Below are 19,917 nucleotides of genomic sequence, written 5' to 3' on the forward strand. Positions count from 1 at the left end.
ATCGTGGAGTTCTGGGGATGAAAACTGGGAATATCGGGCAACTGTACCAACTGAGCTGTCTCCCCTGCATAGCCTGTTTATTGTGTTAATGGGGATAGTGGTTTCCTTTATCCCCATGTCTCAAATCCTATTTGTATATTTTTTTTCTCAAACCCACTGGGGAAAGATCAGCTGGAAGACTAAGAAAAGCCAGTTTAAAGGGAGCCGTTTGGGAACTCTGGGGATGGTTAAGCCTTCGTGGATGTGAAGTAGGCAAGCCACTCAGCATTGGAGTCCCTGAGAAAAGGCCAAGGCCAGGCCAGGGGTCTGCATTCCCAGAAAGGAAACTAGACCCTCTCTGTAAACCTGGGAGGTTAGCCAGTCAGTCATGCCCATGTGTGTTGTTCCAAATTCATGGCAGTATGAGGTATCCCAGCAAGATGTGGTGGACATAGGTCCAACTCATGATGCCGGAATCTATTCCGGTTTCTCAAAGGGGGAAAAAGTCTCAGAGGAGATGGGTGTTCCAGAGTGAGTGTCCCTCATAGGCACCAAGACGGGGCGAAAGTAGAGTCCAGTCCCAAAGCTTGTTTCTCCATCTTTATTAAAGCTAGGTCCTCCTGTCCACAGCAGAGGGGGCAGGGTGGAAAGGGCTGGAGACTGAGAGGGATGGGTGGCACCATCGAAGATCACCCTGCCCTAGCTTGTTCTGAAGCCCATGTCCCAGAAGACATGGAAATAGAAAAAACAGACAGATAGCCACTGCTGAACGAGGACTCATGTCTTCCTCCCCACTCGACCTCACCAGGTCAGGCTAAGTTCTGACCGTCACCACCCAGGGTCTCTTCCCACCCATGGACTACCCACCCAGCACCTAGCAGCCTGCCTGTTAGCTCTTGGGCCCCAAGGCTATGTCTATACTATAACAAAGGATCTAGGTCTAAAGGGGAATGCAGTTGGGTGGAAATCTCACTTCTGTAGCCCCCATTCACACTGGCCCAGAATTCATGGAGGGTGGGAGCAGCTCCTCTTGAGCCGCAGCACGGATGCCAACAGTCCTGGTTGGAAAGTTAGCTGTCCACTGGACAGGGGCCTTGCATAGTAAGGCGCTGTGAGCGCAGCTCCACACAATCCCTTATGTGGACAACCGCTGTGCAAGCCACCAATCCCTCTGTGGGCCATGGACCCACCCGTGGCAGAAACACTACCGGCTCCTAGTGTAGGGTGATCACAGAAGCTGTGTGACGAGGCTTGCAGGGGATGTAGAGCCCTTATTACAGGCCGAGACGGAGGATTCCTGATCCCACCCCAGTGCTGTGGAAAGGTTGACTGAGCACATGGCTCCGCAGCCACCTGCTCCACAGGAGGGATCTGCTAGGAGACCAAAGTCTGGGGACTAGGTCTGGAGGTGCTCACACCAGGCACCCCAAAGACATCCATGTGTGCTACTTGCAGCCACTAGAGAACAAACTGAAAGGGGATGGTAACACCAAAATCCATGTTGTAGCCAGGCCTTGTCAGACCCGTGTTTAGGGGTTGGAGTGAGGATTTCCAAAGAATAAGGCTTCCAACTCCTTAGGGACCTTGACAGTGTCTGCAAAACTGGCTACCCATTTGGTATCTTGCTTTTTCAACTCCTCCCACACTCTTCGGGTCATATAAGAGATGGAAATAAATACCTACAGCCCTGTTCGTACCTCCATCTCCTCCCAGACCTATTGAGGTTTCTGCCTGTCACGACCTAGGTTCTGAAAACTTACTGGACTCGCTCAAGAGACAGGAAGACGGTCCCCAAATCTCACAGGGAGAATGGGTAGAGGTCAAACCCACCAAGAAACCTAAATGCACCAGACAGCCGGGTGACAGACTCCTAAGCAGCCGGGCTCTACGGCACCTGAACCGGATCCGTGATGAACTAATAGGTCTTGCCCGCCATCCCACTACCCCTGCAGCACAGATCCAGGGATGGATCGGGCTTGATCAGGGCGGCGGCCCGTGCACACCCAAGCGAGATCGGAAGCTTGGGGCGGGAAGGACCTGAGCACCCAAGAGTGGGAATCCTCAGCCCGCCGAAGAGCCGGGGGACACGCCGCGCTTCGACAGGCCTCACAGGATGCTCTCCTCGTAGGTTCCCGAGGGCCCGGCGAACGCGGTGGGATCAGAGCCAAAGCTGGTTCCTCCCGCGAACTCGAGCAGCGTTCCGGAGCTGGAGCCCGAACCCGAACCCGAGCCCGAGCCCGAGCCCGAGCCCGAGCCCGAGCCCGAGCCCGAGCCCGAGCCCGAGCCCAGTGGAGGCAGAGGCGGCGTTGCCTTGGCCGGCGCCTGGGCCTTGGCGGAGGTGTTCTGCGCCGGCGCGCCCCCCGGCCCGCGGTGCGTCTTCATGTGCGTGAGGAGGTGCGAGCTCTGCGAGAAGCGCCGGCCGCAGTTGGAGCACAGGTACGGCCGCTCCCCCGTGTGCGTGCGCTGGTGCGTCACGAGGACGGAGCGCTGAGAGAAGCGCTTGCCGCACTCCGGGCAGGGGAAGGGCCGCTCGCCCGTGTGGCCGCGCCGGTGCTTGGCGAGGTTGGAGCGCTGCGCGAAGCCGCGGCCGCAGTCGGCGCAGCGGAACGGCTTCTCGCCCGTGTGCGTGCGTCGGTGCCGCTTGAAGTCCGAGCTGTGGCCGAAGCCCTTGCCGCAGTCCGGGCAGCGGTGCGGCTTCTCCTCGGCGTGCGCCCACTGGTGCCGCGTTAGCGCCGCGCTCTGGCCGAAGCGCCGGCCGCACTCGGCGCACGCGTAGGGCCGCTCGCCCGTGTGCGCGCGCCCGTGCGCAGTGAGGTGCGCGCGCCGGCTGAAGCCCGCGCCGCACACGCCGCACACGAACGGTTTCTCGCCGGTGTGGCCGCGCACGTGCGCCGCCAGGTGCGAGCCGCGGGCGAAGCGAGCGCCGCACTCTGGGCACGGGAAGGGCCGCTCGCCCGTGTGCGTGCGCCGGTGGCGCGCCAGGTGCGAGCCGTACACGAAGCTCTTGCCGCAGTCGGCGCAACGGTGCGGCCGCTCGCCCGCGTGGTAGCGCTGGTGCTTGGCCAGCGCCGCGCGCCGCCCGAACGTCTTGCCGCAGTCGGAGCAGATCCACGGGCTCTCCTCCTCCGCCAGCGCGGCAGGCGCCGGTTCCGACAGCAGCGAGCCCGCGGCCGGCGCGAATGCTCGCAGGCCACCATCCGCCCCGGCGCCGGGGCCCGCGCTGCGGAAAGGGTCGCAAGCCAACCCCATGCCCTGTAGTGATAGCGGAGCGCCCAGGGGGCCGGACAGATGGCGCCCATCGGCCTGCAGCCGTTCAGAGAACTCGGGGAACCCCAGCATGGGAAAACCGTCCGGGTGTAGCCAGGACTTGGGGTGCATAGGGAAATGGAAGCCGAACGGGCGCGAGGAAGGCCCTTCGCCCTCAGCCAGGCCGTTGCCCATCTCACGGAACCGCCTCTCTGGCTCAGGGTCCTTCTTGCTGTCGGGGACAGTCGCCTCTGCCGCTGCAGCGACCACCACCTGCTCGTCCTGTCTGACTTCAGCCTCGGTGTCTCCATCTGCCACACCAGCCTCGGGCTCTTCGTGCTCTGCAGGCCCGGCCTCCAGTTCCTCGGGTTCCGCCGTGGCTACAGCCGCGACTGCCACCTCCACCTCATTGGGAGCCATCTCCACGTCGTGGGGAGCCATGCGCGCGCCATCGCCGCTGCTGGCTTCCGTGCAGCCGCCGCCGCGCCGGTGACGCTGGAAGTCGGCGCGCAGGCGGAAGGCCTGGCCGCAGTCCGGGCAGCAGTGAGGACGATCAGCGGTGTGCACAGCCTGGTGGCGGGCGAGCGCTGAGCTCTGGCTGAAGCTGCGGCCGCAGTGTAGGCACGGGTAGGGCCTCTCGCCGGTGTGCGTGCGCTGATGGGTCACCAAGTAGGAGCGCCGCCCGAAGCCCGCGCCGCAGAAGACACAGCGGTAAGGCCGCTCGCCCGTGTGGATGCGCCGGTGCGTGACCAGATGCGACTTGTAGACGAAGCGCTTGCCGCAGTCTGGGCACGGGAAGGGCTTCTCGCCGGTGTGAGTGCGCTGGTGGATGGCGAGGTGCGAGCGGTACACGAAGCCCTTGCCGCACTCCTCGCAGCCGAAGGGCTTGACCGCTGCGTGGTAACGCTGGTGCTTGGCCAGGCGCGAACGATGCGGAAACACTTTGCCGCACACGTCGCAAGTGGTCTCCGGACATCCGATGGGGACAGCCACTGCGGGAAATGCCCAGGGCACCAGAAAGTTCTCCCCAGGCTCCCGGCTGGACAGGAAATGTTTTGCTTCAACCTCCTTCGCCAGGATGCCAAGGCTACCCTGGTTGGATTCCCAACCCTCTGGAGTCTGCGCCGAATCTGAGTCGTCAGGGCCCCAAGTCCCAGGCACGTCCCCCACTCCATAGGCAGCAGACCATAGCCCCGGGGGCTCGTTCTCCTCCTCCGCCATCTCAGCGAGGAAGTCCTCGTCGTCTTCCTCCTCGTGGTCCTCTATGTCATCGTTCCAGAACCAGGCTCCTGACAGGGAAAAGAGAAGAGGATGATGGTACTAGTTCACCTTGGCAGGGAAATTGGCCTCCATGGCAGCCAGACCGTGAAATGAAATAGTTAGAACAGACCTGCTCCATTAAAGTCAGGTGTGGTGCATGCCACAGCCAGTCCTGGCCAGCTCCACGCATGGCAGGAAAGCTGCTGGCTTCCCCCCCAGTTAGGGACTGGATGGAGACGCAGCCTGCACACATGGCCAGGAAAGACGGGGTTCCCCTAGGGCTTTCCAGTCTGTGGAGGCCAGGAGACTGTATAGTGAGTAGTTTTCAGCAGGTTCCTGAGTGCAAGAAAAGCACTGGAGCCCTGCAGTCCCCAGACACCCAGCATGACACATGCAGCCATGGAGGGCCCTCCGTAAAGCCCACCCTTCAGCGTGTCTCCTCTACTTGTCCACCATCGGCCAGGGAGGTAGTTCCTTCTACTCCAGACAGCAAAGACACAGTGAGAAGGGTGTGGGTGCTCACCTTAAAGAGTCCCTAGGAGCTGTGTATGTGGGGTCTTGAGTTCCTTCCTCCCAGTTACAGGTCACCCCTGGGCTTCATTTTCCTGAACTCTGCATTTGCAGAACTCTGGGGCAGCTTAGAGGGTGCGTGTATTGTGAGCACCCCTGGAACTTTGTGCCATTCCCACCGAGATGCACAGCCTAATTCACTCTGCTGCCCTTCCTGGGAACTGTGGGCTCTAGAATCAGGTCTGTAGGGCCACCTCGTTCATGAAATGAGCTTGTCAACATCCCCACCATGGTGCACCCAGGAGACACAGGAACACTGGACCACAGCACTTTGAGGTGTTCAGAGCACCTGTGAGTGTGCACACGTGCGCGCTCAAGCATCTTCCCCTCCCCCCCTTTCTCTCGTTCATCATGTCTACCTCAGATATCAGCAACTGGAAGGGTTGAGCTCCCACCCACTGGATTCTGAGGGCAAAGATCTGGCCCATTTAGACTGGCCTGGGTGAACCTGGACCACAGAAGCCAGGGATGGGGCCAAGAAATCTCAAACCCAGGGCTGGCTTCTAATGTCAAGTACCGCACCCCATCAGCCCTTGTTCTGCATCCTGTGTCACTCACAGAGGAAGATAGCACAGTGCCACACACATTCAGCCACCGAGAGCTGTGAGGGCCTAGTCACAGACAGGGATAAGCATGCTGTTCATATGGCAAGGAAATGGGTTTGGTTTTTTCTTAGACTGTAACACTAAGTTTCGCACTGTTATGGTAATATATAATTTAGAAACTTTAAATGGAAACATCTGTTAAACTGAGTTTACCTCCAGCTGCCAACCTGGCCACCAGAGTAATGAGAAGTAGCCGGCCGTGTCATGGTCTGCTCATGAGTGGCAGAGAGAGCCCCTGTTGCCCATGCCCAGGAGTGGCAGAGAAAGCCCCTGTTGGCTGTGCCCAGGAGTGACAGAGCCCCTGTTGCCCATACCCAGGAGTGACAGAGAGAGCCTCTGTTGCCCATGCCAAGGAGTGACAGAGAGAGCCTCTGTTCCTGGCTGGATGCCCTTCTCTGTTCACCAAACCTGGGAAGGCAGGAGTAGCCCTGGGGCAGGGAGAAGCTGGCCACAGGACAGGCAAGCTAGGCTGACAATTGGATCAGAAGACCTTTCAGTTTTTAACTAGAGCCCAGGAAGTCAGGGAAGCCAATGCAGAGGAACAAATATAATCCCCTAGACTTCTGAGCCAGTGTGCAACTCTCCAGGACCTCGTTCTGGCAAGAGCTGAGACGGTAGGCTGGAACTTCTCCAGAGTCTGGGGACAGCAGGGATGTCTGCTATATTAGAAGGTGAGCCCCTGCACTCACTCCACTACACAAAGCTCTGTAGGGTAGACAGTCCTGAGAGAGGCCTGGGGATCTCTCTGCTACCTCAGGTTGGCAGTGACCACCACTCAGCAAGCATGAGGCCTGCATTGCACTCAGTGATGTGGAGAAGTCAGAGTTGGGTCTACCCCAAGCTGATACCTCAGGAATTCTGGGAGAGGAGAACCCCAAGGGACACCAGCTTTGGTCCCCTGTTTCCTGCATTAGTGTTTGCTCAAAGCCACCTCAAGTAACAGCCACTCAATGGCAGACATCACACAGAGCGGGTCTCTGTAAGCCTCAGTGAGGACTCATCAGGCCCGCTGTGACACTTGAAGCCTGGGGGTCATGGTATGTTCCTTAACAGCTAGAAGACAGTGGGGAGGGCAGCAAGGTGACCTTGAGGGCTGAACCCAGACCTACAGGGTAGTGAAGTGGGGGTGGGGGCTGCTTCACACCTAACATTTGCTCCAGGGATCTGACTGGGTGATGAGGTAGGCTTCAGGGAAGACACGGGGGCTCAAAGCTCACTGTCTAGTCACATTATACAGTATGGCCACAAGGACATCTTCACAAGCCATGTCCTGAGCTTGGGACACCCAGACCCTGGTGAAACCAGCTTCCTGCTCACAGTAAGGGAAAAGTGAGGAGCTGGTGGAGGGGAAACACAAGGCCCAGGGCCAAGGTAGTAAGTTGAATCCCTCAGAACTGTGGGCTGTCTCCAATTTCCCCCATCTCTGCAAATGTCACCAGGTCACAGCCTCTTTGTCATAGCGGCTAGCAGTATGAGTCTTACAGGTTTGTTCCTCTGAAGCATAATCCTGAGGCTTTACAAGCCCAAAACTAGTTTATTCCACTGAACTGTATCCTAGGGGCTATCCCATGGCAGATGCCCCCAGGCTTCTGCATTCTCAGAGGACTGCATGGGCTAAGCTGGGGCCTTTACCCAGATCCTTTACACCAGGGACCCTGAGCAACCAGTTCCTTCCAAGCCTACAGGGTGGGGCCCTGGCTATGTTGGAGCAGCATAACATCAGCAGTTACAGACAACCATTGATCCTGACAAGGTGCTGGAGACACAGAGGTTCCCCAGTCAAGCTGCCATTTTCTCTCCATTAACAATCTTGTTATCCTGAAGTCCCCAAATAAGATCTGTCCCTGCCTCATGCCACCCACCCCCATCTCCAATTGGAGATGAGCTCAGGGAAAGTTCCTTCCCTTATTGGGGACAGTCCCCAAGGGAGGAGGTGTACTAAAATGGTGCACAAGTCTATAGATACTGGCAGCCTCACTGAGGGCTGCCGGGGAGGCATCTTTACTGCAGCATGGGCAGGCAGCCAGCTCCTGTAACTGAAATCTGCCCTCCAAGCCAAGCTGTGGACAAGCGAACAGGCCTGGAGGCAGGCAGCCCTTCTCTGGGGATGGCCACTGGGTTGCTCCCTCATTGCTGGTGAGTGGCTTCTAAAAGACCAGCAATTCTTTGGCCTTGATGTCTCATGGGTGATGGGCAGATTGAATACCAAAGCTCTAGTGTTAACTGGAGCTGGATCTACCCAGATGGATACCTTTGTCACAGGGATTTGAGCAGAGTAAGCATTCCCTCATTCCATCAGAGCATCCGTGAAGCACCTGGACACCTGTCTGCCCCTTTGTTCCATCCTCTCTACCAGATGTCTACCAGATGTTCCCTTACTTCTTCCCTCCCGCTGCACCAAGCCCAGGGACCTGGGGAACAACAGGACTCCAGCCCCTTATGGCTAGGACTAGAGGACTCTGCTCTGGTTTCCCTCCAGGGCATGGCTAAGTAAAACCCCACCAAGAAACAAACCCTCTAAAGCAGCACTTCTCAACCTTCCTAACACTGCGACCCTTTAATACAGTTCCTCATGTTGTGGAGACCCCCAATGATAAAATTATTCTGTTGTGACTTCATAACGAATTTTGCTACAGTCACGAATCATAATGTAAATATCTGATATACAGAATATCTGATATGCAGCCCCAAAGAGGTCTCCACCCACAGGTTGAGAACCGCTGTTCTCAGGTCTCCCGAGTTGTTTGCAGCTGTGTGCCAGACTCTGCCTGCTGGGCGTTCATGTACTGTCCCTGGCCAAGAGACCTTTCCCCTGTCACCATCCCGAACCTGTGCTCATGTCTGCTTAGCTGAACCACTAGGTAACCAAGAGTTGCTGGGTCTGCCCAGATGGACACCAGCTGTCCCCAGGCTGGCAGTGTGCACTTTGTTGAGAAGGGTCATATGAGGGGCTCCAGACATGCCCCACCACCTGCCACAGCTGTGCTTGCTTGCTAGTTCTGGATTATCAATGCTTCTTCAACTACATCTCCAGCCATTGAACTACATCTTAATGTTTAAACTGGTCCAATCCTGGGTGTTGTATTTCCCTTCTATCCCTCGCTTCCTGAAATGGGGCTGGGAAGATGGGAAGTCCTAGCATTTGCCACACAAGTACAAGCCGCTGAATTCAGTTCCCAGCATGCATGGGAAAAGCCCAATGTGGTAGTGTGCTTGTGATCCGGAATAGAGAAGGACATGGATAGACTCCTCGGGCTCACTGGCCAGCAGCTTAATCATGACGCCCCAGATCCCAGCGAGAAACAAACCCTGTCTCCAAAAGGCAGACAGCTCCTATGTTGTCTTCTGGCCTCCATGCACATGTGCACACGTGCACATGCACACACATATCAAGAAAGGAAATGGGCAGAAGCCTGCAGCAGAGGGAGTGGGGGTTGCCCCTAAAGAGCCAGTTCTGCTCCAGCCAGCAGAGCCTCTGGAGTGCTAGGGAGGGAAGCAGGGAGGCTCTGTCTCAGGGATACACAGACAGAACCAGGGCAGCAGCCACTCGGGGCATGCCCTCTCCTGCTGCACTCTGCTCCAGTGCAGACTGGAGGCAGGGATCTCCCCAAAACCACATAGGGTGTTCAAATGGACCAAGGGCCCTGGGATGGAAGCTGGGTCAGGAGGATGAGCTTGTTTGGATGAGGCAGGAGTGAAGAATTGAAGGCGGTGGCCAGGGTTGCTAGGATACCTAGAGATCATGCTGAAAGGCAGTGGGACTCACGAGTACCACATAGAATGTGGCAACACCTGAGTGAAGGCCAGGTGCCCACACATCATGTACAGCTGAACTCACAAGGGACAGAGGAGAGAAAATTAGAGTCTTGTCTTAGAAGACTAATTTAGAAGTCCAGGTGGCCAGCCTAGGGACAGCCCTATCTGTCCTGACAGACTCAGCCAGTCTCAGCTCGCAGCTTGCACTGCTGGGCAGAGACAATAAAAAGACGGACAGAGAAAGAAGAGAGACAAGCAACCACTCACTGTCCTCAGGGAAGGACAAGGACCTGAGGGCTTCACTATGCCAGAGCTTCCCACCTGATCCTGCCATCACATCTGGATCCCCTCTGGGCAGTCATGTGACACACCAGACATGCCCTGGGGCCTGGGGGATAGCTCAGTGAGTAAAGTGTTCACCATGCAAGTGTGATGACCTGAGTTCAAATCCCTAGTGCCAATGAAAAGCCAGGCACAGTGCATGAATGTCATCACTGTGATCCTGAAGAGAAACAGGAGAATCCTGGAGAGCCCAGCGGCCAGCTAGCAGGTGACTCATACAGAGCTATGAGTGGTGACTCATACAGACTCCCTGTTGCAAACAAGGTGGCCAACATGATTTCTTTGTTTCTGGAGACACGGTGTCACTTCGTAGCCGTGGCTGGCATCCAACTCAAATAGATTCATCTGCTTTTGCCTCCCAAGTGCTGGGCTTAAAGACAATGTACCCACATACCCAGCTTAAGATAAAATATTTTTAAAAAGTGGTTCTCAACCTGTGGGTCGTGACCCTTTGAGGGTCAAACAGCCATTTTAGAGGTGTTGCTTAAGACCAATGGAAAACACAGATATTTATATTACAATCCGTATATAACAGCAGCAAAATTACACTTATGAGGTAGCAATGAATAATTTTGTGGTTGGGAGTCACCACAACCTGAGGAATGGTATTAAAGGGACGCAGCATTGGGATGGTTGGGAAGCACTGTTTAAACGATGTTCATGGGCCCGGGGAAGTGGAGGCGCATGCCTTTAATCCCAGCACTTGGGAGGCAGAGGCAAGTGGATTTCTGAGTTCGAGGCCAGCATGGTCTACAGAGTGAGTTCCAGGACAGCCAGGGCTACACAGAGAAACCCTGTCTCAAAAACAGAATACTTCTGAAAGATGTTCATGGATCCTTTGCCAACAGATACTCTGCAGACAGGGCTGGGCTGAGAGATATCTCAGGCCACCAGCTCCAACACCATGGCTTGCCACAGAAGGCACACAGCCACTGACCCAGTTAACCAGTCCTCTCAAAGAGCTTCTAACTCTCATCCAGGTGCATAGCTGTGTGGCACTTACTACCTGGTATCACCTGCACTGAAAAGGACCCAGCTCTTCCCCAGAACCCTTCAAGGGAATGAACACCAGGACACACCTTGAACCTACACTCATGAGGCTGGTCAGTGTTGGCCTGTGTCCCACTCTCTCTGTGTGGTTTTCCTAGATGTGTCCACGAATGGAGCACACCCCCCACTAGGGTCCTCAAGAACTCTACGTATTGTGGGGCTTCATTTAAAGAAGGGTGGATTCCTCAATACCCCTCAGTGAGCTGCTGTGACAGAATGAGGTTTCCCGTCTTCTCGTTTTAATATACATCTACAATAACTCCACCCTCAGCTGATGGCACCCCAGCCCCCAGAGAGACACCTTTCAGGCAAGGGTCTCCATCACTCCGAAGTCCTCGTGAGACATGCAGAGCCCTCAGCATATTCCAAGTGACTAGGAGCCCAGCACGCTCAAGTTGGAATCTATGGGTTTAGTCAAGACTTTATTCTCCATATGAATAATGTGGGGCTTAGAGAGTTGAACAGGCAGAGCCTGAGGCAGTGGAGGGGGAGGGGACAGTACTGCCATGGCAGCACACACTGGAGGGGCAGAGACAGGCAGATCCCTGGAGTTCATGGGCCAGCTAGCCTCAATTGGTGAGCCTCAAATAGCAGTGAGACTGTCTCAAAAAAACCAAGCTGAATGGCTCCAGAAGAAGTGGGGAGACTGAGGGTTACCTTATACAGAAATGGCCAAATGGCTGGGCAAGCCAGAAAACTGGTTTGTCCGAGTGTGGGAAGCCACACTGACAGTTTGGTAAGTTTCTGTGCCAGTTTGTCAATTCCACTCATTTATAAAGGAAGAAGAAACAAACAAACAAAAAAACAAACAACCCTCTCAGTCTCCTAAGGTTCTCTAAGGACATACACTAGCTCTTAGGCCTGTGAAGCTGGACCGCGAGGACTCAGGAGCTGAGGACAGGGGTTAGCACACAGCAGCCTCCCTGTTTCCTTAGGTCCACCCCACACCCCAAGACATCAGCATTAACAGCATCAGGGAGGCAGAGGGACCACAAACAGGTCTGCCAAGTGCTTGCCTTGGTAAAGGCTAATGTCCCTGGGCATAGCCCTGAGCAATGACACTAGCAGAAACCCCCCAAGGCTCCTGTCTCACTCACCCGTGTAGACACCAGTGACAACGTCTCCTTCCTCGGGATGGGGGCCATCTTCAACCCAAGGTTCTTCTCCTTGTTCGAGGTGGAAGATCAGGTCTGGCTTAGGGATTGGGTATCCTGCCCAGCAGAGGGACAGATGGCAGCTGCAGGGTGGCTGTCCCAGTGGGGTCCAAGCCATCCCTGTCCACACTCAAATCCTCTGCTCTCCACCCTTCTTAGCACCCTGCTCTGAGATCCTATAATCTACTCCTGCAATCCTTGCCTTCCAGAACCAGCTCTCCTTCCACACCCACCCCATGTACCTTTGACATCAGGATACCCACCCTTTCTGCTCCTACCTAGAAGCTCTGGGGCTAAACAGTTGAGATACCAGTGGACCAACAGCTTCACACATGTCTCCCCTACTTCAGACCCCCTGTAACCAGAGGCCAAAATTTTGACGGCTGCAAAACCCTGCCACTCAAGAAGCTAAGCCGCAGAGCCCTCCCAGCAGACTGCCTCAGGGGCCTTCCTTACCTAAGGAGACCAGGATCCCATAGTTCTCCTGCATTACTTCCCGGTAGAGGTCCCGCTGGTCCACACCCAGCCTCTCCCACTCCTCCAAAGAGAAGTACACAGCCACATCTTCAAAAGTCACCAGGCCCTAAGGAACACAGAGCCCCAGGAGAGAGGCTGAAGGGATGCCCCACCTCCAACACCCATGTGAAATAAGGTCGGAAAACAGTGGGGACACAGCCCAGCAGCCCATCACTGATGGGACTGCATGTGCCCAGATGGTACTGCAGTCTCTCAGGGTTCTCTCCTATCCAAAGATGAAAACCTCAGACTCAGAGAAGGCAGAGGCCCTCACTACCCTCATGCCCCCTCTCTGTCACACCAGCTGGTCCCAGCAAATACCTTGGCTAGAGTTGGGATGGACAGGTGGTACCAACCAAACAAAGTGTAGGTGTCGACACCTGACCTAACAGCAGGAAAAAAGACCCCAGGAAGGGGATAGTCATTCTAGAAGACCCCAACCTGACTGGGAGTGGGGGTGGGGCAGTCATGCCCTCTACAGTTGACTGGGTGGTAGCCAGCGTGCTCGAGACAGCATGATGGACTGGGAAAGGACAGGGACCTGGGGAAAAAAACATCACCACATAAACCTTAGGCCTTGAACCTGAAGCCTTGTCCTCACTGAAAAGCACCACCCATAGAGGGCTCTAGACCACAGGTGTAAGGCCACTGGGGACAGAAAGGCTGACCAGTGCCCTGAGGTGCATATGCAGAGAGCAGCTCACCTGAGTCAGGAAATGTTCATCATCTCCCTCGTCCTCCTCCTCCTCCTCATCTTTATCCTGAGTAGTTGGAGACACCTGGGAGGTCTGCAGGGCTAAAAGGAAGACTGCTTAGAGCCAGTGGGACCTGGCTGACAAGCAGGGTGGGGCTCCTAGATCCTCCCACACTTCAGATCAGGGTCCAGTCCCACCTGCATGGCCCCAGCCTCTCAGTCTCCACAGCAGCAGCAGGATCCCCGTTCTTACCTTTTCCTTGACGAACTGGTGACTTGGCATTACCACCATTGCTGAGCCGCTCCTGGGTCCCTACGCTCAGAGTCTGCTCCTCTGCCAGCACCTCCTCCATATCATCGGCACCATCATCGGCACCACCACCATTGTCCGCTGACCTGGCCTCTGCCTCCACCTCCACCTCCGCCACTTCCTGCACCTGTGTGGCCACTTCCTCTTCTACTACTACCTCTTCCTCTTCTCTCCCCTCTTCCTCTTCTTCTTCTTCCTCCTCTTCCTCCTCGGGGTCAGCATCACATTCTGACCCATCTTCTGCTGGCTTCAGCTGGGTAGCTGGGGAGTCTGGAGCAGTATGAAGGGCAGCCATCGTCCCTGGGAGAGAGCCTCCGTGTGGCCTGAAACACAGAGGCATTTTGCAGGGGAGGCCACAAGGGCTGAGGGGGGACTGAGTTCTGTTTGTCATCTCAGGCTGTGTAAGTGGCATGCTCAGAAATACCACCTTAGGGGCTCCCTCCCCACCAGCCTCTGGGACATGGCTTCTGTTCTCTCACCAGCAGAACTAGTAGGAGCTCCAACTTGTTCCTGTGTGAGTCACCCATTTTCCCAACCCAGTCTAGCCTCAAAGACCAGAAGCATGGAATGCAGCCAACAGAGCCCCAGGGATCCATGTTTACTGAAGGGTGAGTATAATCTACAAGGGACAACCTATCCCATTCAGAAAGCAAAGAGGCTTATCCAGCCCTTGGTGCACACGAACCAGGCCAGGCCCGAGTACTGTCGACTACAGGCACTTATGCGGCTTGGGGGGTGCAGGGCCAGAAGAGAATCTTGTTTCGTCTCTTTGAGGAAACCCCTTCTGTAAGTCAAGGGAGAGACAGGGAGGGCCATGAGTATATATTACTGTTTCCCTGTCTCCAGGAGTGCTATTCAAATCTCAATCACAGAGATGGGGTCTGGCTTGTCACGGGATGCACTGGTGACACGTGAGGTGACACTACACGTTGGAGGATGAGAGAATAAACATGGTTGAAATGTCAACACTTCCGAGGCTCACAAGGTCCTGTTTCCCCAGTGATGCCACAGACTCTGTTTCCCCAGTGATGCCAGGCCAGGTGTAGCTGCACCTGGCCTGGAGCCTAGAGCCAGGGGCTTAAGAGGATAAAAGCAGAGGTCCTACAGTCACTAAACTATTCCTCCTTGTCAAAAAAACAAAACAAACAAACAAAAAAACCCAAAAAAACAACAAAAAACAAACAAAAAAAAAAAAAACAAAAAACAACAACAACAAAAAAAAAAAAACAAAAAAAACAGCCCAGTGGAATTCCAGGGCGGGGGAGTTGTGTTTGCTTTTTAATTATGTTTTTGTGGTTGTTGTTTAATCTGTGGTGCATGTCATGGCAAACATGGAGCCTGGAAGGCAACTCGAAGGAGTCAGTGCTCTCCTGTTGCATGGGTCTCAGGGATCCAACTCAGGTTGCAAGGCTTGACAGCAGGTGCTATTAGCTGTTGCGCCATCTCACCAGCCCCTGTGGTTTTCACGAATTCATTCCTGTCTCTTTTCACCACCCTGTCACCCAGTACCTACCCTGTAAGTATCTCAGATCTCAACGGGACTATTTTGCAAAGCAAGGCAGGCCATCCCAGCATGCTGAGTTCCAAAAAGATCCTGAAATGCCAGGCCACACAAGACACTGGAGCCACCCCCAGCAGACGGCATTGCCTCCAGATGCTTAAAACCAGACCGTGGCAGGTAAAGATGCCCAGAGCCATGAGAACAGTTGGACCATTGTGTTTGGCATTCCCATGGACACACATGAGCGGCCTGCTTAGGCTGGGCTCACCTGTATCCCATCCCCTTTCTATTCTGACATCTTTAAAAAACCTATGCTCTAGGGGCTGGAGAGATGGCTCAGCAGTTTGGAGCACTGGCTGCTCTTCCAGAGGCCCTGGATTTAATTCCCAGAACCCGCATGGTGGTTCACAACCATCTCTAACTTCAGTATCAGGGGGATCCCACAGCCTTTTCCATTCTCTGTGGGTACCAGGCATACAAGCAGTGCACAGACATACGTGGAGGCAAAACACACATACATTTTTTTAATGAAAATCTAGACTTTGGTACTGGGGAGGTGGCTTAGTTAGTCATATGCCTGCTTCACATGCATGATGACCTGAGGTCGTTCTTTAGAATGGAAAAGCTGGGCATGAGGTATATGCCAATAATCCTAGTGCTGTGGAGACAGAGACAGGAGGTTCCATAGAACTTGCTGGCCAGCCAAGGTGGCCAACTTAGTGAGTGCCAGGTTCAGTGACAGACACTGTCTCAAAAAACTTAAGGTGGACAGCAACTAAAGACACCTACCATTGATTTCCGGCCTTCACACATATTATACACACACACACACACACACACACACACACATACACACACAGAGTCATAGCAATCAAAACAAAACAAAATGACCCCCCATCCCATATTTTAGCAGCTAGGACTCTCCGATCATCCCTGACAGCACCAACCACCACACCCCTCCCCCCAAAACCACAGGCTGGGACGCTTGGCATCCACAAGTCCTCTTTGTCTTCTTCCCTGAGCACCACAGATTCAGAAGCACCTGTATCAAAGATTGAGGCCACAAAACTAGGCCTAAAAGAAGCACCTGAGCCTTCCAGGGCTCTTTAGTGTTAGAAGATGCCTGAAGGGTAGGAACACACACATGCCTTATTCTGTTCTGGCCAGTACCCAGGGGCACTGAGAACACTATGGGAGAGATTTCTCAACCACCACCTACCTCAGACCCAGAGAAGGACTTACTCAGGCCTAAGGCTATAGAGTCAAGCTGAGCCCAGACACCCACAGAACTAACTTCAGTCTGGCCACCACCTTGGCCAGAGCCACACTGTTATCTACAAGGACCCAAGGAAAGACGAAAGTTGGGGCTGAAGAAGTAACTCAAGTGTTTGCCACACTAGCATGAAGACCTGAATCCAATCCTCCAGCTGGGGGTGGGGTGGGGGGCAATACAGAACACAGTGCTATCTATCTACCTGTAAACCAAGCCCTGGGCCATGCCAGCCAGGCAATCTTAATTGGTAAGCTCTGGGTTCAGAGAGACACTGCCTCAAATAATATGATGAAGAGTGACCAAGGAAGAGAGCTATGCCAGCCTCTGTCATCTACATGCACCTGCATGCACATATGCACACTCAAAAATTTGTACAAACCCTGCACACAAAGTGAGGAAGAGGAGGCAGCCCACCTTGGCTACGTCTCTTCCCAGGCAGCAGGTACATGTTTTTACTGAAGAATATTCAACTGAGGAAAAGCCCCAGTTTCTTCCCCCTAATTCCTATCCCAGACACACAGTGGCCACTCCAGTGCATACTAAAGACATGGTCCAGAGATCTACAGTTAATGACATGGACATTGGATTCTTTCTTTTTAATTCATTGTCAGGGCTCAACTGTCACACTCCACAATAGGCCAGCCACAGACTGAGGGAAGGGTACACCAAACTAAAGCCCACGAAGAAGCCATGGAGAGTCCCTGCGACCAGAGGACAGTGGTCAAAAGTGAGTCTGTCCACCAGGCCTGTGACAGTTACTATAGCACACTTGACAGCATCTGAAGTTACAGAATAGAAGACACTTCTGGGATGTCTGTGAGGGAACAGCCAGATTACGTTGACGGAGGTGAGAAGATCCACCCTAAGTGTGAGCAGCACCATCCCTAGGCTGGGGCCCTGGTCTGAATGAGAAGGAGTGAGAGACCTGAGTCCCAGCATCCATCTCTCTGCTCCCTGACTGTGGATGCGGTGTGAGCGTGTGAGCGGCTGCCTCATGCTTCTGCCTCTGTGTCTTTCCCACCGTGATGGTCTGTGTCTTTAAACTGTGAACCAGAGCAAATGCTTCCCCTCCCTTGAGTTGCTTCTTGTCAGGACAGAGCAAGAAGGAGGAAAAAAAAAAAAAAAAAAAACTATTAAAAGCCTCTAATGTCCATGAGAAGACAGGGCAGAAGCCAAGAAAAGCCTGATGCTCCAGGTGCTCTGGCCCAGGATTCAGAACAAAAGTTCTGAAAACCAGTCTGACCAGGGGTAGGTCAGTTCATATTCTTGCAACTCAGGCCCTGGGGGTTCCCCTCCTCCTGGGATATTCTTAGCCCCACTCCTGCCAGTCAGCCCCTAGAACTCCTTTCTGCTCCATTCTCCTTAACCTCTCATCCTGGTTCAGAATGCAGAGTCAAGTTCACGGCTTCATCAGACAAAACCCCTGGGTCACTTTAACCCATCTTTCCGCTCAAGTCCTGAGCCTAGGGCACAGTGCTGCAGACATTCTGAACAGGGTGCAGCACTGTCCCTAAGAAGGGAGTGTGCAGACACAATGGTAAAGTTTGAAAAGTTAGGCACGCCAGAAAAGTCCCAAATCCAGGGAAACCCACGTGAAGGAGCATGTTTGTGTGTGTTCATGCTCGTGCATGCGCACTTGTGTCTAGTTACCTTCGTTCCTGCTCAGTAGCCCCCCACCCCCACTGACTTTATGTCCCTGCAGGACTTTTTGTCCAGAATGTCTTTCCCTGTTCACTACACTCCTCACCATCTGCCCAGTTTCTGGAGTCCCTACTCTCCAGGGTTGCTCCCTGGAGGTCATCCACGACTCCCGATGAGGCTCCTCAACCAGGCCAGCTAAGCCCCCAGCCCCAACAGTAGCGACAGAACCAAAGCAAAATGCCAATGCCACCCACCCAGGCTGAGCAAGTGGGCTGATCCTCGCTGGTACCTGCACCTCTTCTCTCCCTCCTTGTGTCCACATAATGCACCCTAGATTCTGCCAACCCGTTCCACCACCCACCTGGGGGCAACAGATTCAGCAGAGAGCAGTCCAGCCAGCCTCCATTTACAGATGAAGCAGGCTGTGACGGCCCCTCAATGTCACAAAGCTGGCGGTAGAGTTCCTGGACAAGGTCTTTCCCTCTTCTCCCTCCCTCTGGGGAGTGGGGGAGGGTACCTAGCATCCACTTCAAGCTTGGGCTGGAGTGGTGACAGCCCTCCATAGGTGACTCTCCAGGGGGCGGGGGCGGGTCCGGCCCAGCTCCCGCCCCTAAGCTGGAGAAGGCGGCGCTAGCACCCTGCAAAGGTTCAGTGCACGTCGTTCCCGGCCCGCCCCCTCCCACTCTGGAGACTGTGCCCCTTTGGGGTGTTAAGCCATCCGTGACGTGCCGCGCCTGCCCAGGCCGGTATTGGGGGGGGGATCTAGGGGGCTGGAAGATCCAGCTCGTACAGCTGCAGCTCCGACCCCACCAAGGACGGGCCCTGCAGTCCCGCGATCTCCCCACGGACACCCGAGGCCTCCAGCTCCCGAGCATCCATGACGGCTAGCCTTGCCGCCGCCGCCACCGCCCCCAGCGCGCGCGTCCCGCCCGCGCGCACCTGCCGCGTCCGCGCGCCCCACTCACCGCGCGCGCGCGCCCGGGCCCGGCCAAGCCGGAGCGAGACACGGACTCGTGGGGGTGGGGGGAGCTGTGACCACCGGGGACCCCCCCGTACTACACAAAGTGACGGCCGCGAGCTGCGCGACGGCGGAGGAGGCGGCGGCGCGTGGGCACCGGAAGTGCCGCCCGCCGGCCCCGCCTTGTCCGCGCCCACGGGAGGGCACTTCCGGTCATGGGGCGTCACGGAGCTCTGGGTGTAGACAGGGGGCTGCTGCGCCGCACTCCCATATGCATGGAGGATGGTTATAGCGAGCATCCCTGTATTATCTGCTCCTCTACGTTTCAAGAGACCCCTGCACACCCTTGCAGATGCCCACGATGTCCGGCCCCAGCGAGCATCTCTTCTCTCCAGACGACAGCCTAGGTCTACCTTTGTGCGTGCCAGGACGTGCCAGGAGCCGGTTCTCCTGTCCACCAGACCCTCCCTGGATCTCATGAAAGTCCCAAGAAGTCCCAACCCATAATTTAGTAAGGGTCATGCGGGAAAACATCTTGTACACTTATCTTTTGTAAGAATGTAACCTTGTCCAACCATTTATCTTATGGTCAGCTAGTTCCTGGGACCACCCAGATGACTTGCATCTTTATGGTCAGGAATGTGTCTCCGTGCTTTGGGCCTTCCCCACCTCCAGGTGGGTTCTCTTCCCTGAGGTCTAAGGAATGTTAATTAGTCCCTCCCCTCCTCTCCTGAATGTTAATCCAGCAAGTGTCCTATGACTCAGAAATAATGCACTCCTCTCAGAATGTAGAATGTATCCTGGGGCAATGAAGACCTAAAATCTCACATTTAGTTCTGCTTTCTTTGTGGAACTAGTGAACCAACTGGCCTGCATTTTTGCCTCAGGTTTAGGGGTCATAAAAACTTTCCATACTTTTCATAAGTTTTCTATATCTTTCTGTTTGACCCTGATATAGGCAAGGGTACGGCCAGGAGGTTGATCCCTTCTGGCGTTACTTGTGTGTGCAGGACAGTGCTAATAAGGGTGTGGCAGACAGAGGAGCAGCCTAGTCAAGGCACG

At 54.9% G+C, this 19,917-nt stretch overlaps 1 protein-coding gene across 4 annotated transcripts; it reads right to left on the reverse strand.

Moving 5' to 3' along the window:
* Positions 1-566: 566 nt before the first annotated feature.
* On the reverse strand, positions 567-19,022 carry Znf316 (zinc finger protein 316). Of its 4 annotated transcripts, none has more exons than XM_076923579.1 (6): positions 18,863-19,022; positions 13,426-13,805; positions 13,183-13,274; positions 12,419-12,545; positions 11,906-12,019; positions 567-4,514 (listed from the first exon to the last, which is right to left on the reverse strand). In XM_076923579.1, the coding sequence occupies exons 2-6, from the start codon at positions 13,775-13,777 to the stop codon at positions 2,086-2,088; spliced, it is 3,114 nt and encodes a 1,037-aa protein (XP_076779694.1). In that variant the 5' UTR covers positions 13,778-13,805; positions 18,863-19,022; the 3' UTR covers positions 567-2,085. The 4 variants fall into 4 exon arrangements, with proteins under 4 accessions (XP_076779694.1, XP_076779695.1, XP_076779696.1 ...); XM_076923580.1 differs by having other exon boundaries at positions 18,837-19,020; XM_076923581.1 differs by lacking the exon at positions 18,863-19,022 and adding an exon at positions 18,259-18,789.
* Positions 19,023-19,917: the final 895 nt, after the last annotated feature.

This window comes from Arvicanthis niloticus, chromosome 24, assembly GCF_011762505.2.
Source record: "Arvicanthis niloticus isolate mArvNil1 chromosome 24, mArvNil1.pat.X, whole genome shotgun sequence".
Taxonomy (NCBI): Eukaryota; Metazoa; Chordata; class Mammalia; order Rodentia; family Muridae; genus Arvicanthis; species Arvicanthis niloticus.